Source organism: Phocoena sinus, chromosome 5 (assembly GCF_008692025.1).
Source record: "Phocoena sinus isolate mPhoSin1 chromosome 5, mPhoSin1.pri, whole genome shotgun sequence".
Classification (NCBI taxonomy): domain Eukaryota; kingdom Metazoa; phylum Chordata; class Mammalia; order Artiodactyla; family Phocoenidae; genus Phocoena; species Phocoena sinus.
In genome coordinates, this window is record NC_045767.1 from 3,285,415 (window position 1) to 3,302,693 (window position 17,279).

At 58.5% G+C, this 17,279-nt stretch overlaps 1 protein-coding gene across 10 annotated transcripts in view; it reads right to left on the bottom strand.

Annotated features, from left to right (window-relative positions):
- Positions 1-17,279, bottom strand: part of SH3TC1 (SH3 domain and tetratricopeptide repeats 1) — a 52,947-nt gene that overhangs the window by 8,595 nt on the left and 27,073 nt on the right. For 7 of the 10 annotated variants that reach the window (XM_032632491.1, XM_032632492.1, XM_032632498.1 and 4 more), the window contains exons 4-13: positions 16,279-16,406; positions 14,865-14,970; positions 13,958-14,104; positions 13,167-13,347; positions 12,281-12,357; positions 11,270-11,465; positions 7,910-8,043; positions 6,248-6,286; positions 2,946-4,610; positions 279-459 (exon numbers count right to left, since the gene is read on the bottom strand). In XM_032632491.1, the coding sequence (XP_032488382.1) occupies positions 279-459; positions 2,946-4,610; positions 6,248-6,286; positions 7,910-8,043; positions 11,270-11,465; positions 12,281-12,357; positions 13,167-13,347; positions 13,958-14,104; positions 14,865-14,970; positions 16,279-16,406 (2,854 nt within the window). Of the gene's footprint in view, positions 1-278; positions 460-2,945; positions 4,611-6,247; positions 6,287-7,909; positions 8,044-11,269; positions 11,466-12,280; positions 12,358-13,166; positions 13,440-13,957; positions 14,105-14,864; positions 14,971-16,278; positions 16,407-16,600; positions 17,249-17,279 lie in introns of those variants that run through there. The other 3 variants (XM_032632499.1, XM_032632497.1, XM_032632501.1) reach the window with 3 other exon arrangements.

Below are 17,279 nucleotides of genomic sequence, written 5' to 3' on the forward strand. Positions count from 1 at the left end.
CCTCACATCTGAGGGGACAAACGAGGACCAGACTACCTTGCCCAGAGCTGGGCCAGCGAGAAAAGACTCAGGGCAGAGCGGGGTCAGCTTCCAGAAGCCACCACGGCAGGAAGAAAGGTCCAGAAGCACATGCTCTGCCTCCCTTGGGGGTGAGACCAGGCCTGCTGGCCCAGAGCCCGTCTGACCCTAAGGGATGAAATGGCCCCTGAGGAGGGGCTGTCCCAGGATGGCGGTCCAGCATCCTCACCACCCTTCCCGCCCCCAGGGCCAGCCCTCACCTCTCGGTGCCCAGGGACAGGTAGAGCTGGCTGATGGCCTCCAGGAGCTGCCCCTCCAGCACCTTGTCGGCCACCCTGCGGGCCAGCGAAAGCTGGAACTCGTGGTAGACGACGCACTGGGCCTCACTGGGCATGACTGTGCTGTAGAAGTGACACAGCCGCTGGACGGCGTGCAGCTGGCCTGGGCGGGAGACAAAAGGAAAAGGCAGCAACGTTTGCAGGGTCAAAGTCCCCTGCTGGGCGCCCGCCTCTGTGAGCTGGGGTCATCGCACATGCAGACGGGCTGAGCGTCCTGCTCAAGGTCACACAGCCGGCGAGCATCTCGAGACAGGGCCAGGCCAGGCACGTCACAGGGGCTCGAGGGACAGCACCGACCACTTTTATAACCCTCAGGCTGGGCCGTCCCGGCCAGGCTCTCCCACCGCGCCAGGGTGCTGTTTCTGCTTCACAAAGCTCCTCCCAGCCAAACAGGGGCTGCCCTCACATTGAGCGGACAAGGCAGGGATCGCCGGCACCCCCCCGTGGCAGAGGGGCAAGCCGAGTTCAAAGCTGGAGCACACGGCATGCGGTGGAGAAGGGATTCAGATCCAGCTCCGGTATTCCAGAGCCGACGCTCCTTCATGGAGCCGGGCTCCAAGCCCTCAGCCATACTTGCCCCTCCTAAAACCAGAGGGTTGGGAACCGTTGGGAGCTTCCACTCTTAAAAATGACCCGGGGATGAACAAGCCAAGAGAAGACTTGAACGACACGGCGAACCAACCAGACCTAACAGACCACAGAACACGTCCCCAGCGACAGCAGAACACGTGCTCTTCACGTGCCCACAAACATTCTCCAGGAAGGACCAGAGGCTGGATCACAAAACTATTCTCTGTAAACATAAAAGGATTGAAATCATGTGACGCGTGTTCTCCAGGTGCAACGGAATGAAATCAGGAATCAGTAACAGAAGGAAGTTTGGGAAATTCACAGCTCTGTATACGTGAACAGCATATGCCTCAATCACCAATGGGTCGAGGAAGGAAACTGAAAGATATCTGAGACGAGTGAGCATAAAAGCACAACGTACCACAATTTAGGGGATGCGGAGAAAGCAGTGCTTAGAGGGACTTTATCACTGTAAATGCTTGTGTCAAAAAAAGAATAAAGAATTCAAATCAAAACCCTAAACTTCCCCCTTAAGAAACTAGAAAAAGAAAAGTTAATTAGACCCAAAGCAAGCAAAAGGAAGGAAAAATAAAAGTTCAAGCGGAAATGATAAAATGATAGAGAATAGAAAGATAGAGAAAATCAATGAAACCCAGTGATGGTTCTTTGTAAAGATTAACAAAATTGACAAATCTTTAGCTGGACTGACCGAGAAAAAAAAGAAAGAAGATGAAAATCACTAAAACCAGGAGTGAAAATGGGGACATTCCTACCGATCTCACGGAAATAAAGGGCATGCTATGAACAGCTGTATGCCAACAAATTAGGTAACCAAGATGGAATGGACAAATCCTAGGAAGACACAAACTACTGAAAGGGGCTAAAAAAGGAACCAGACCAAGCACGGAGTGACCCTGGGGTGTCACCCTAGCCCTTAGTCTCCTCACTGTTCAATACAGGGGAGGAGCAAACAACGTGACCCTCTGGGTCCCCCAGCTCTGCATTCCCAAGTCTGAATCCCCCAGTGCCCGGGTTTGGGGAGGTGGGTCAAAGGAGGTTTCTGATAGGCACACGGGGGGGGTCCACGTTCCACTGCCAAGCACCACCAGGACCTGCCTGAGGGCACGGGGAGGGTCAGGGACCCAGCTCTTGGTTCCTTCTGGAGGTCCAGAGGGACCCCTTCCAGCCTCAATGAGTGGTCTACATCCCTCAGTAGCTCCCCAGCGCTCTCAGGAAAAACACCAAACCACAGTCTGGGCTCCTGGGCCCCTGCCTAGCTTCCCACCTAAGGTTAGGCCCAGCTCACTCACCCCAGGGCCTTTGCACTGGCTGCTCCTTCTGCCAGACCCCCATCCCGTGCTTGGCTAAAGCCTCCTCATCCCTCAAGTTCCAGACTAATCAGACTGCCCCGACCTACGAGTTGAGGCCTGGTGCCCCCATATTTAAGCTGAGCTCCTGCTTTTGTGGCATCTGTTTCCCACGCTTGGCCGCCAGCCCCCAGTGAGGACCACTCGGGTCCCTTTGCAGGTGGAGCCCCGCACAGAGCCTGGAGTGTTCACACAAGTAGCTGTTGGATGAAGCAACTGTCCTGCACCCTCTGTGCAGGGGAGATGCCAGGTGTGCAGGGCTGCTGGGAGATGCCAGCACCAGCTAAAGCACCCAGCATTCAAGGCCCAGGTGGCTCCTCGGCACGGCTGCCCCCGCCTGGCCTGGGCCACGTCCAGGGTCACCACCGCCCATTTGCCGGAGACCGCCAGGATTCCCGACCTCGGGACTTTCAATGCCCAAAGCGGGACGGTCCCAGGCAGACTGGGACGAGTCCTTTGCCCTGGTGACATCTGGCCCGGTGTGGGACACCTCAAGGCGTCTGCAAACGTCTGCTGGTTTCCAGTACTCGGCATTGTCAGTGCAAAAACAACCGCTCGCCTCTGGATCGCAAACCCCAGGTGTGTTCTGAACAGAGATGGAAAGAAAACGTGTTTTCTTTCTTTCCAGGAAGCCAGTGTGGCCCACACTTACTCTCCAAATGGTCCGTCTCCACGGCGACCAGAAAGGCCCACTCGTAGTAGCACTTGCCCTGCCGGGTGAGGGCCCTGCGGGTGCACAGGTGACCCAGCCGCAGGAGCACCTGGGTGAAGTCTGGGCCGCACTCTCCACTGGGCAGCCGCGAGAAGAGCTTCACGGCCTCCAGGAAGTAGTGCTGGGCCAGCCTGCCGGCGCCGGTCTGCAGGCACAGGGTCCCGAAGTTGGCCAGGACCACCGCCTTGTTCCGCTGGCGACCCAGGCGCCTGGCGACCCGCAGGGCGCGGTGGTAGCCCTCGGCCGCCTGCTGGGTCCTGCGCATCCTCTTCAGGCCAATAGCTGCCATGTTGGCGATCACGCCTTCCTGGTCCAGGGCGGCCACCGCCGCCTCCAGAACGGACTCCAAGATGTCCAGTGCTGCCGGGATCTGCCTGTGAAGCACGTGCAACCAGGCGAGGGCCACCAGGCGGTCCACGACCGTGCGGCCGCCGATCTGGGCGTCCGTCTCCGCGGCCCGCGTCATGAAGGCGATGGCCCTGCCCTGTCGCCCGTGCTGGCTGTGCAGCCGGGCCAGGCTGGCGTAGATGGGGCCGCGCAGCGCCCGCCCCGCGCCCGAGGCCGGGGAGGCCAGGGCCTGCAGGAGGTAGGGGGCGAGCTGGGCGGGGAGGCGGGGGAGCTGGGGGCTGTCCCGCAGGACCAGGGCCGCGCTCCGGAGCGCGCTGTCTAGCGAGCCCCGCGCCCGCCGCGAGGCCACCTTGACGCAGCTCAGCGCCAGGTGCGGGAGGCACTTGCGGCTGTAGACGTCCGCCAGCAGCAGGTAGCAGTCTACGGGCCACGAGGCGCCCGGAGCCCCCGAGGCCCCGTGCAGCTGCAGCAGCCTCTCCAGGTAGGGCAGGGCCTCCTCGGGCCGCTTGTCGCGGGCGTGGTGTTTGGCCAGCAGGAAACAGGCCCGGGCCTCGGCCTGTGGGCTGCGGGCGCCGATAGCCCTCCGCAGGCCCAGCTTCAGGAGCCCCGACTCGGCCTCGGAGCCGCCGACGTGGCCGGGCGTCCCCAGGAGCAGGGCCAAGGCCTTGGGCACCACCTGCGCGCACTTCTCCCTGTTCTTCTGCCGCAGGTGGACGGCGGCCAGGCTGGTGTACACGGCCGCCACCAGGACGAGGTCCCCGAAGCGGCCCCCCAGCGCCCCCAGGGCTTCCTCGAAGTACACGCGGGCCTGGGACAGCTTCAGCCGCCGGACGCACAGCTGCCCCAGCAGGAAGCAGAGCCTGGCCAGGGCCATGGGCAGCCCGGCCTTCTTGGCCACCCCCCGGGCCTCAGCCAGAAGCCGGGCCAGCTCCTCGTCGTCGGTGAAGCCTCCAAACACGCCGTGCAGCCCGGGCGGGGAGAGGCCGTACAGGCCCTGGAAGCCGGCCTCGAAGCCGGGCTTGTCCAGGAACTGCAGCAGGGAGCCCAGGGCCTCCGGGTCGACCCGGGCATCCCCGGCGTCCAGGCGGAAGGAGGGCTCCTTGGTGTCCGGCGAGCTCGCGTGACCGGATGCCCCGTGGACGCCCGGGGACCCTGGCTCCTTGGGGCAGCCGTGGCAGGACTTGCATTGTTCTAGGACATTCTTCACCTTCTGCAGGGTCTCACATGGCTCTGGGTGCAGGCAAGGCGGGGGCATCTCTGCAAGTGACCAGAATGCCCACGTGGGTTAGAGTGTGACCTGAGTCCAGGCTGGGCCAGGGGGCGTCCCTCCCCGAGCCGCAGGGTCCCTGTCACTTCTCCCACGGGGCTGCCCTGAGCGTCTGAGATTTCTGTGGATTGTGGAGCGCAGAGCTGGGCGCAGTGCGGGGCCGCAGTAGGAGCGACTGCTGGGGGGACACAGAGCAGGTTGGCCAAGCTTTTATCGAGGAATGCTCCTCGCCTTTGCCCTTCCCTCTCAGCCAGGTGAGGAGCCCCTGTGAAATTAATCAGTAGCCAATCAGCCCTGCTGGCCAGCATGAGCTCAAAAGCACCCACAGAACCGACAGTGGCCTGTGTGTCCATCTGGGGGACACACATCTGTGTCTAGCGAGGGAGTCATTATGACAGGAAACACCGGGAATGGCTCCCAGAGCCCGGGACTCCCCCTTCATCTTGGCTGGTTTGGGAATCTGAGGCTCACGGTCACTAAAGGGTTAAAGAGGAGTGCCAGAGAGTCTGGGGACAAGGAGGTGCCCACAGCTGCCCGCCAAGGGACTGTTGGCGTTGGATGGACTCAGCGCCTGGAGGCACGTCCAGCCTCGAGGAGCAAACAAGCTACATTTCCTGTTGCAAAAACATGGGCTTTGAAGGGGAATTTGTTTGGAAGGAAAGAACCAGGATCTAAAGACTTCTGTTTCGAGTTCACTTGTAGAAAAATATGTTCAGAACTGTCTATTAGTCTGTAAAGCCTAAGAATTTAAAAAATTAAGTATGGTTGAGCGGCAAATGTGCGATGTGACCGTGTACTTGATTAGCTAAGAAACGCCTGCATCCAGTGGCGGCAAGTGGGCTCCCCAGGGCACCTTCCCACGTTATCCCGGTTATCCTGTCCCCGACAGCTGAGATCCTCCCCGAAGAGAAGCTGCAGAGGGTCTGGGGAGGAGGGAGGGCCCTGGAATAGCCCTGGGGCCCCGGGGGCTGGCTTCCGGGCCTCTTCAATCACATCCCACAGTGGTCCGTCTGTGTTTGTACTTAGATGGATCCCATCCCCAGGGAATCTCAGAGGGTCCTTGGCACCTGTGTCCCCAGGCTCTCCCTGACTCCGACCCCCTACTGTGCGGAGGGGGAGTGTGGAGGGAGAAGGAGGGGGTCTTCCTGAACCAGCCCCCCACAGGAAAGAGCAGATCCTCAAGGGACTTTTCCAACGTAAGGCTCCAAATTCAGCAACCTCCACACCCCCTTCACCCCTCCAAGCAGGGCACGGGGCAAATTTCAGCTTCTCTAGGTTACCTGAAAGGAGCCCAGAATAAGGCATGAGCTCAGACAATGGCAGGGATGGTCCGTCTTTGCTGGGGACGGCGCAGGGGGACCCGGCATGGGCCTGGCAATGGAGAGGTCACCCTCCCTACACAGGCACAGTGCAGGGGGGCTGGCACGTTTGCTGGGGACCTGCTGCGGCAGTGGAGGTGAGCCTCACCTCCACCTCACCCGACGTCCCCCCTCCAGCCCTCCCCCACGGATGAGTAACGTCCATGGCCAGCACCCATGCAAGCCCAGCTCCGCCCCCTCTGTCTGGCATCACCCCACGGCCCAGCCCCGTGACCGGAGGGAGCCCAGGCCGTGTGGGAAGAACGTACCATGTTCTTCCTGTTGCTGCATCTCAGCTTCTTCTGTGTCTGAAAAGGAAGAGAAGGAAAGCATCAGGGTCCGGCCAGCACCCTCTGTGTCCAGGGCCAAGTCGGGGCGGGGGGTGGGGGGGGCACCAGAATTATAATGTCCCTGAAACCAGCTCCCTGAGGGGAGACGGGCTGGGCCGGGGGGGGGGCACTGGCCGGGAAGCCACATCTCCCAGGGTGTGTCCCCGCCCTAGGCCTCCCCTGCAGGACTCCATCCTCCCGGAGAGGCTGCTGACTGCTGCGGCTCCCGCTCTGGGAACACTGATCCCGCCAGCTCTCCCAGGGGCAGGGCGGCAGATCTGGGATTGACCTCCCTCCTCTCCCACTGCCAGCGCTCCCCTGCGCCTCAGTTCCCACCTCCTGAAAATGGGCTGGCGCTAATTGCCCACGGCGTTGCCATAGAGACCAAAGGAGAAAAAAAGCTGTAAAAACACATGGGAAGTGGGAAGTGCTGCCAACTACAGAGCACCCGGCAGAGAGGGTCCCACAACACCCCGCAAATGAGGGTCCCAATGCGGCCTCCGCAGAAAGAGAAGAAATCGTGTGCCAGGCTGGCTTAAGCCTGATATGCCAAGGTCAAATTTAAGTATGCCCGTTTAGGAAGAAAAACTGATTTGTGGGATCTCGAAAGTTTAAATCTAATATTGGCAGGAAAAGCCTTATAACACGTGTCAGCAAGCAGGCAGAAAAGATGTGGGTGTACATGTGCACATATGTGTGTACACAGGTACACGTATGTGTACATATGTATTCACATGAGTGTGTACATATGTATATGTACATGGTGGATATGTGGGTGTACGTGTGTGGCTCTGAGTGTGTCTGTATGTATTCATCTGAGTGTGTGTGCGTGTGTGTACATATATCTGTGTGGGTGTGTACACATGCGAGCATTTATCTCCATCCAGAGGCGTGAAGGAATGAGCTGTAACGTTACGTCCCCATGACCCATGGGAGCTGGGGGTAAGTTTGCTCCAGCACCGTCCGCTCTGCTGCATTTCCTTTTGCTGTGGCTGCTGACACGCTTCCTTCATCTACGATTTGCACTGCAGCCCGGGGCCCGCACGCTGGCCCTGCCCCAGTGCAGCAGGGGCCCTTAGGCTGGCACCTGGAGTTAGCGGAGGAAAGGCTTCGCTGAGGCCCATCCTTGGGCAGCTGGGAGGCTCGGGCCTGCTTTCCTGCATCTCCCGGCCCCTTACCCTGGCTCCTCTGTGTCTGGCCCGGCACGTCCCCACCTACCGGGAGGGCAGTGACAGCAACTGGTTGATCACCTTTAAGAGCCCAGGGGCTGGCATTCATTACTGTGGCATGACGGGGGAAGGAGAACATTCCCGAAGGGAAGCGGGGTGGGTGCCGCTGTGAACAGTGGGTGAAGCAAATCCATTCAAAGCTCTGCTGAATGGACAGTCCAAACTCACAGAGCCCGGTGCCGACCGAATAGGGCTGATGGGGTCTCAGCCACGGGACAGCTCTGCACCCTTCGTGGTCTTTCCAGAGGTCTGCCCCGAGAAAACTGTCCTAAATCATGGGCTGTAGGGTGTAACCAGTGGCGGGTCCTGAGAGGGGCCCGCAGTCATCCCGAGGGGCGTAGGAAGAGCGCCCCCCAACACCCCGCACACCTACCCAAGCTGTACACAGTGCAGACATCCGTGCTGGACGTCCTCCTGAGTAGCTGCCTGGCATCCTCCTCAGAAAAGCGTCCTTCACTGCTGAAGAAAGACCTTTCCTCTTCATTGAGAAAAATCACATTTTCCAAGCTGGAAAAAATAAAGTGCATTTAGATTGTACGTTTCCAAGATTTCACACAAAGACCGTTTTCCACTCCCTCACTTGACAGATGGTCCCTGCATACCTATCCTGTGCCCAGCAGTGAAGACACCAAGATAAAAACAAAATAGATCCTGCCCTTAAGGTTGCTTTGTCTGGCCAGAGGCAGACGCCCAGGAGTGGGAAATGCCATGACAGATGCAGCTGGTCACAGCGTCCTGGGAAGGTGAGCTCCTGGGCAGCCTTCAAAGCCCCACCTTAAATGCCCCTTCCTCTGCAAGGCCAGTCATGACAGCTGCAGGCAGACTCAATTCCTCCACACTGCAAGCTCCACACAGAGCCTCACACAACACGAGCTCAGGGCACGTGTGTGCTCCGAAAACTCAGGGAGAGGAAAACAGGAAGGAGACAGGGAGGGGGAGGCAACTTCTGCTGACAGGGCTAAATTACCAGCAAAATATGAAACTTTCACACGTACTTCAGAACTTAGAGGGAGCTCTTTTGAGAAGTTAAAGAAAACCTTAGGGTAGATTGCAGGACATTCGATAAAATAGGCCTGTATTCCTCAAAAGTGTGGGTGTCCTAAAGGACAAAGAGAACAGGGAACTGTCTCAGATCAAGGAAATGAGACTAAAGAGAGATGCTCACATGGGGTCTGGAATTTTCTTTGGCTATAGAGGGAATTACCGGAAAATTTGGTAAAATCTAAGGTCTGCAGATAATAGGATTCTATCAATGTTAACTTCCTGATTTTGACAGTTGTGCTGTGGTCATGCAAATGATGTCCTGATTTCTGGAAACACATATCGCATTATTTAGGGGTAAAGGGACATTGTGTTTGCAACTGACTCCCAAAGAATTTAGGAAAAAAAAAAAAGAGGAGAAAGTAAACGTCATAACATGTCAACATTTGGGCAACCTGGGTGAAGGACATCCAGGAATTTTATGCCCTTTTTGTATCTTTTCCCTAAGTCTGAAATTATGTCAAAATAAAGTTAAAAGAAATGAATAGCTACCAGAATGCTCATTAAAGAGAAGATAAAAGACTCAGATCTGGAATAGGAAAGATGTTCGGTAAACATCTGTTGAGTGAATGAGGGAAGCTGTTAGGGCTTCTCCAGCTGTAAACAGGACCAATGGCACTGGGCCCTGTCACCCTTCTGGGTTAAGGGAGGGCAAAACAGACTGGCTCATTCCCACAGCAATTGCAGCTCAGCCCGTTAGCAGGCTCAGGACACGTTTAAGTCACATGGAGCCCAGACATCTGTTGAGCCGTTGTGGTCTCCCCAGAGATGATGACCAAGGGTGCCCAAAGAGTGATCCACAGAACAACAGCTAATAGTGCTGTCTGGGGTTTCCCTGGTGGCACAGTGGTTGACAGCCCGCCTGCCGATGCAGGGGACACGGGTTTGTGCCCCGGTCCGGGAAGATCCCACGTGCCGCGGAGCGGCTGGGCCCGTGAGCCATGGCCGCTGAGCCTGTGCGTCCGGAGCCTGTGCTCCGCAATGGGAGAAGCCACAACAGTAAGAGGCCCGCCAACCACAAAAAAAAAAAAAAAAAAAAAAATGTAGTGTTGTCTGGAGGTCAAGTGTGAACAACGCATTTCAACAGGAGAAAGAAAAGTTTCAGACTCTGGGTGCCTTCCTTGTGCTGGGAATCCCCGTGGACCACCAGCCAGGGCGTGTGGAAAGCACACCGTCACTGATAAAGTTTGAGATGGAGCCCTGGGGGGAACACACTTTGGGAAACTTGGGTCTAGCTGCTGCTCTGGGCATCCGAGCCCAGCCCAGCTTCAAAGAGTTTCTGACGAACAGGAGGCCATGGAGCAGACAGACACTTGAATTAGGAAACAGAGTGACTGGTGGGACATGTCATGAAGCCAGAGTGGCCTCTGAGACTTGGTTTGGGAGGCGTCGGTCTGTCTGAGGTGCCAGACAAGAATGAGACGGTATGTATGTCAGGGCTAGCGGGGCGCCGAGGAGGAACATCTCACAATGCGTCCGAGGGGCAGATGCTGACCCAGCGAAGGGTCCTTTCTCTACACTGACTCCTGGGCTGAGGTCTTAACAACAAAAGGTCACGAGCACAGCTGACCACTCTCTCAAGACCCCCCTGCTGCTGCCCAGGGCCAGGCAGTGGGGACTTGGAGGTGACCAGACAGTCCTGGCTCAGAATTCCCTGGATGGGGGTGGGGAGGTCACACGGGGAGTAGAGCACAGCCAGGAAGGGTGCGCCCAGGGATGAGCCATTGGAGGTGAGACTGGGGGCCATCGAGAGCCCCCAGGAAAACGGGATGGTCGGGGTGGAGGGGACATCTCACGTAGAGGGAGGCGCATAACCCAGAATCGTTCTAGAAGGGGTGAGCCAACCCGCACGCTGGCCTCAGGGTGACACATGGTGAGTGGTGGCCTTTGAAACTGGGGGTGACCAGGGCCTGGGTTGCAAGAGGCCTTGAAAGACAGGCCCAAAGCTTCGAAGGGCTTTATGAAGGGGAATGACAGGGTGTACTGGCTTGAATAATGTCCCCCCCAAAACCCATGCTTCCCTGGACCTTCAGAAGGTAACCTTATTTGGAAATAATAGGGTCTTCTCAAATGTGACCAAGTCAAGGATCCTGGTATGAGGAGATGATCCTGGGTTATCCCGATGGTCCCTAAATCCAATGACTGGTGTCCTTACAAGAGACAGACGAGAGGACACAGACAGGGAGGAAGCCACGTGAAGACAGAGGCAGAGGTTGGGGTGATGAGGCCACAAGGACCGCCTGAAGCCACAGGAGCTGGAAGAGGCGGGAAGTCCCCTCCCGTGGAGCCCCCAGAGGGAGTTCGGCCCTGGCCACACCGTGATTTGGACGTCTGGCCTCCAGTCTGTTGTTTTAAGCCCCCAGTCTGTGGTGCTGTCCCCGCAGCCCCGGGACACACGTGCACGTGGACACCTTTGTATTTCAGGGACCAACCCTGGAAGCACTTGGAGGAAGGGCAGGAGGGGTCCAGACAGGAAGCCGAAGCCATGCCCTGGGGACAGTGGGGTGGCCCTGGGCTAGGCCCAGCCCTGGGGACGGAGGTGGGAGTGACGACCAGGAAGAGGGGCTAGGGAGGGGCAGGAGGTGCCGTCCGGGACACTGCGGATCTGTCACCTGGGAAGCAGGTGGATGGGGTAGGCTTCCCACGGCGGCGGGGGGTGGAGTCAGAAGGGGGTGAGGCCTCAGCCACTCACTCAGACAGTTGGCCCTGCGCACTAATGAGGCTTGTCTGCACAAAGGCAACCTGGCCGGAGGCCACGTGCCGGCCCAGGCACCAGGGCAGGCCAGGCACCTGGGCGCCCAGGATCTCGATATGGTCCCCGCTTCGGAAGGTCATCTCTTCGGGCCCTGAGCCCTGGCAGTCCGCCACGGCCGAGGCCAGGCCCACAGCTGCAGGAAGGAGGCCACACGGTCAGTGCTGGGGAGGATAGGGACGGGCGGCCCTCGGCCGCAGGGGTGGTGTCCCCGGCCAGGGAACATGCCGTCCTGCTGAGGAACTGGGTTAGCACCTGGCCGGGGTGCGGGGCTGCCGCACACGAGGGGCTGGACATCCATGCGGTACCTGAAGCGGGGGCCTCTTTATCCCCACACTGAGGATAAGAAACTGAGGCCTGGGGATGTCGATTAACTTGGCCCAGGGCTGTCGGCCTCCAAGGCCAGGGCCCACTCAGGGCAAATCCAGCTGTACGTGTCCTCCCATGGGGCCTTACGTCCACTTAACAGGTCCACAGGCCACCCAGACACCAAGCAGCCTGGGGCAGAGCCAGTCCACTAGACCAGGGACCCAGGCCGTCTTTTCTAAACAAGACCCCTGCCTCTCGCTCCTCCATTTGCAAACGTGGCGAATTCAGCCGGGACCCTGCCCACCCCACCTCCACCGTCTGAGGGCCCTCCGAGGTGTCTGACCCAGTGCCAGAAAGAGAGCAGAAGTTGCAGAAGTGCTGGTCAAATAGGGTGTGGAAGTTACTCTCTAGAGGCAGGGTGACCAGGGACCCCAGCCTGGCCTCCCCGCGTGCTGTGTGAGTTTGGACCAGCCAGTGGACCTCTCTGAGCCTCTGTTATTACCTTGGGAACTGGAGGGGATTCTAGCTACCTCTTCTGCCTTGGGGAGGATTCAGGGTGGGCGCAGAAGCTTCAGGAATCTGGTGCCTGCCCTTCCTCACCCACCTCTTCCCCAGGGGAGGAGGGCCAGTGGAAATACTTACCCATCGGCTGGATGTCCGGTGTCACAGGTCCACCCATGGAGTCGTTGATGGGGTCCCAGGGGACCCTAAGAGCCCACCTGGAGTAGGATGAGAGAGGATTTTAGGTTTAGGGCAGATTGAAACTGTGTGTAGGCTGGACAGGTCAACGGCCCCCAGGGACCCAAGCGAAATCCACCACCTACCCCCACTTCACGTGTGCGCACACACACATACGCCCAGGTGTGTGGCCTTCAGCTCCAGCCATGCCCCATGGCCCCCAGCCCAGGTGTCTCCTGCCGTTCCTCACGCTGGCATCCTCGGGGACCTCCCTCCATCAGCCCGGGAGAGAAACTCAGCCACAGACTGTCACTTCATAGACACTGAACATGAGGAGATGCAGTTTCTCTCTTTGCTTTGGCCGCCAGGAAGCTCAAGCCAAGTTTACGCCCCACGTTCAGCACATGAACACGAGCTTGCGTGTTACCTGTCCCTGCCTTCCCCAGGCTGTCCCTGCCTTGGCTCTTATCTGCACACATCCCTGCGTGCTCCCTTACTATGAGCACAGGCTATGTAGCTCCCACAAAAGCTTTCCAGAACAAGCTAGAACAGGAAGTCAGAGCCCCATGCTGTACACTCCCAGGCCAGCTCATCCCAGGACAGCCCTGCCGGGAGGTGTCACTATCCTGTTGTGCAGGTGGCAGCCACAAGGCCCAGACAGCTGGACTGGCTTGCTGAAGCCACACACTGAAAGTAGCAGAAGGGGACGTGGCCAGGTCTGCCTCGGGCTCACACCGGCCCCCGTCGACCAGCCTTGGCCTACTGTTGGACCCGGGCCTGGGGGAGTCTCCGGGAGGCCGGACAACACGCTGGACCCATAGGAAGCAGAGAAACAAAGGTCGGTACCTACTGATGGAACGGAATCAAAGGCTCCACGGCTGTCCGCTCCTCTGAGGATGTGTTGTGGCTGGGGGCCAAAGAGTCCACTGCCAGGGCCGCCTCTGCCCGGGGAAACCCCGAAGCCTGCCTGAGGGGCTGGAGGCCATTCATCACTTTCACATGGTGGTCAGGACACAGCACAAAGAAAGGCCCTTCAAAGCGGCAGAGGGTGGTCATTCAGGCGGCTGGACACAGGTGCAGCTGTAGTTTGCAGGCGGGACTACCTATTCTCCACCAGGGATACCTGCAGGAGTTCCCCCACCCCAGTTTCTGCATTCACAGAAAGACACTGAAGGCCCCAGGGGCCCAGACCTGGAGGCTGGACCTGGGCTGGAGTCCGCACTCCGCCGGGACTTGCCCGGGAGCCTGGTTCAGCCTCAGGCTCTCTGGGCCTCAGTTTCCCTATCTGGGCTATGAGGGGCTCGACATGTGATCCCAAGGGCTCTTCCTGCTTGGACCGCAGCGGCCTCCTCTTGTCCGCTCTGTGGCTGGGGAAGGGCAGGAAGCTAATGCCCTGTTTGCTGCGGCCTCGGAGCCCAACTGTGAGGCCACCGAGGTACTTGGAGCAATAGCTTGGTCAGGAACTCGGGCTTAGGGGGGCGCTGGCCAAACTCCTTTTCTGTTATTTCTTGGGGGGGCTTTTCCTTGCCCCAAGCGTCCTCAGTCTCCGGCACCTCCAGAGCCCTTCTGCTGCCCGTGGCCCCGGGGCGTCCCAGCCCGCGAGGAGCTACCCAAGGTCACCATCGCCTGCACAGCACTCACCTTCCTGGAAAAGGAGGCTCTCGTGCGTCAGCTTCAAGGCCTCCTCATCCACGTGGACTTGGATGGCCGTCTCCTGGTCTTCATCAGGCTCGAGCAGCCAGAAGGTCTGGTCCACAAGCAGGTTTTCCAGGCAGTGATGAGTGAAGCCTGGAGCAGACAGTCCTGGTTACCAGTGGGCTCCAGGCCAGCGGCAGGGAAGCCCTGATGGCTGGGTGTTGGCCGAGCCCTGCGCCGACCAAGCCCAGGGAGATGGACCACCCGGTCCTTGGGGACTCGTGGTACCGTCCACTACCTGGGCAGGCCACAGGTCAGACCATCTGGGCTGCGAGAGGACCAGCCGTGATGGTGGACAACTCATCTGCCTCCCTGTGCCCTGGGAAGTTCGGGAGGGGTCTAGTTACTTCTTCTAGGACCCTCGGTCTCCTCTTCTATGAGATGGGACGGGAGATCAAGGAGATCACGTGCACTGCAGGCGTGGGCACAGCCCTGCTCCAGGGGCACAAGAAACTGTCACCGTGAGTCTCATTTCTCACTTCCTCAGCCCTCAAGTTCCTGAGGGAGTGCAGGAGTGGGGCAGCAAGTTTCCCCAGGAGAGGCACTTAGACGGCCAAAGTCTCCCTTAGAACAGGGAATGTTTCAGAAAGAAAGCACTTGGGTTGAGGTTGAAACAGGGTTTCCTGGTCTGTGCTCGGCCAGTGAGAGCTCAACTGCCCTGGGGGTGAGTCACGCTCAGACCTTCAGACCCGTGTGCATCTGTGACTCCGCCCATCACAACCTCACTGAGAACAGATGACGTCCGCAGAGGCCATCACGAACTAACTTAGTCTAAAGCCCCGACTGGTAACATAAAATGCTTGGTGTGTGACAAGCGTCCCCATAACGGGGTCTGCGAGGGTCACCGCCTTACCGAGAGCGTGGTAGGTGGAAAACTTCCAGATTTCTTCAAAAGTCTTAAACGTCACCACAATCCGATCCTGGTCACTGTGGATGGACAGCAGCCTGGCCGATAGCTCCTTACGGGGAATAAACAAATGAGAAACAGTCCCAGTGGCTTTGGGGCGTCTGCCCATCAGGAGGACGGAGCCACGCAGTAGAAACATTTTGCGGAAGTGACCCTGGCGGGACTTCCCTGGTGGGGGCCAGTGGGTAAGACTCCACGTTCCCAATGCAGGGAGCATGGGTTCGATCCCTGGTCAGGGAACTAGATCCCACATGCCGTAACTAAGAGTCTGCATGCTGCAACTAAAGATCCCACAAGCTGCAACGAAGATCTCGCGCGCCACAACTAAGACCCAGCACAGATTAATTAGTTAATTTTTTTTTAAGTGACCCAGATATGGACTGCAAGCACAGAGCTGATTCCTTTACAACCAAGCTGCTCCTCTCCTGCTTCTCAAGCCAGCTGTGGCTCCCCAGGGCTGTACCAAGCCCCACTCCTTCCCTGAGCTCACAGCCTCCATGCCCTGGACCTGCACCCTCTGTGGCAGAGGTCCAGCATCCCCTCTCCTGACACCCATCCCATGGACACTCCTGGTGGTGCTGGGGCATTAAAAGTGACACCAGCTGACGCTGACCAAGCGGGAGAGGGTACTATTATCATCTCCATCTGGATTAAGAAATAAGGTCCCGGTTCCTTTCTGAGGTCTGACCCTGGGACAGCTGGGATTCAGTTCAGAGCCAGCACGCACCCAGGACGGGCATCACAGGGGCAGCCCCACTGCAGAGCACCGTGCTGGGTGCACCATGCCTGTTGTCCGCAGGTCCTCACGGCAGCTCCGTGGCGTAATAAAGCTAAGCATCCCCCGTATGTGGCTGAGGAAGCTGCGTTCACAGAGGCTAAGGGACCTCGGCCAAGGTCAGGCCAGGCTGAGCGCAAGGTCAGGTTCTGGTCTCTCAACCCTAAGCCATGGGGAGGTCACCCAGCTCAGCCTCCTTCCCCACCAACCTCCTGACAGACCGTCCATCTGTGCGAGGCCCGTCACCAACAAATCAAGTAGAGAATAAAATCAGCTCACAGCAGTCCTTTCTGCTCCCTATGGAGAGACTCAAACTCCTAGCAGGGTGGGGTGTCCATGCAGAAAGGGACTGGGGCATTCGGAAAGTGGTGGCCCACGTGTGTCTGTGACCCTTGTTCCTGGAGCCAGACAGCCAGGAGAGCAGATGGGGGACAAGTCACCCTGGTGGTGGCACCATCAGGTAAGGTCTGGACATCATGGACAGACCTCCTCCTAGGTCCACTGCCCTCTCCTCCTCGACCCCATTCACAAGCGTGGATCCCCTGCACCTTTGCCCACCCAGGCCCCCCGAGGAGCCAGACTCACCCCGAGAGCACGGGCCACCTCCCAGCTGTCATTCTCCAGAAGACGGAGCCGGCCCCGCAGGACCTGCTGCAGGCTGGGGTCGGGCAATCCGCTTTGCCTCTGCACAGCCAGCAGCTGCAAAGTCAGGTCTGGAAGGGGAAGATGAAGGTGGGCAGTTTCCCTGGCCCAGGCCAGTTCTGTGGGGTGCTCTCCCCTCCCGAGGGCCCCCGCCCACAAACACGGGGACCCGGATTCACAGCCCACGTGCACTGCACAGGTGCTTTTCTCCCCTGAGGCCCAGTTTCTTTGGTGGTAAATGAGTTACGTGCTACCCACATCTTACAGAGATGAGAGGAAGTGGACTGTGTCACAGCCCCAGGACAGGCCAGCACAGGGCAGGCATTCAGCAAATGGTCCCAAGTCACCGTGACCTCCAGCCCCGACTGCTTCCACGGCTGGGCTCCAACGGGGCATCCAAACTCCAGCAGACACCCCACGGGCATCCTAGAACTCTTCATCGTCCCCCGCACCCAAAACTGGCTAGTCCTCCTTTCTTTACCATCTCCAGAAGGACCGCCTCCCCAATCCTGCTCAGACCAATGACACCTCCTTCCCTCACACACCACTGGCTGGTCCACAAGCGAAGCCCACTGACCCACCTGCCAAACCAGGCTGAACGCACCATGCTCACCCCTCACCGTGGCCCCGCCCCATAGGTCCTCCTGAGCAGTGTCTGAGCCCTGGCCCTCCCTCCAGATGGTTCTCTGGTCCACAGAGGCCAGAGGCTCCCCTCACAACCAGCTCTGGCTCATGGAACGCCTTGGCTCTCAGCCCTCCGGGCATTGCTGTTCCCCAGAAATTTCTGCAGCAATGGACATGTTTGCTCTCTGCACTGTCCTGCACAGAGGGCACCAGCCACATAGGGCCCTGAGCTCTTGAAATGTGGACAGTGTAATTGAGGAACTGGATTTTTAATTTTATTTAAGTTAAATTTAAACATAAACAGCCACATGTAGCTACTG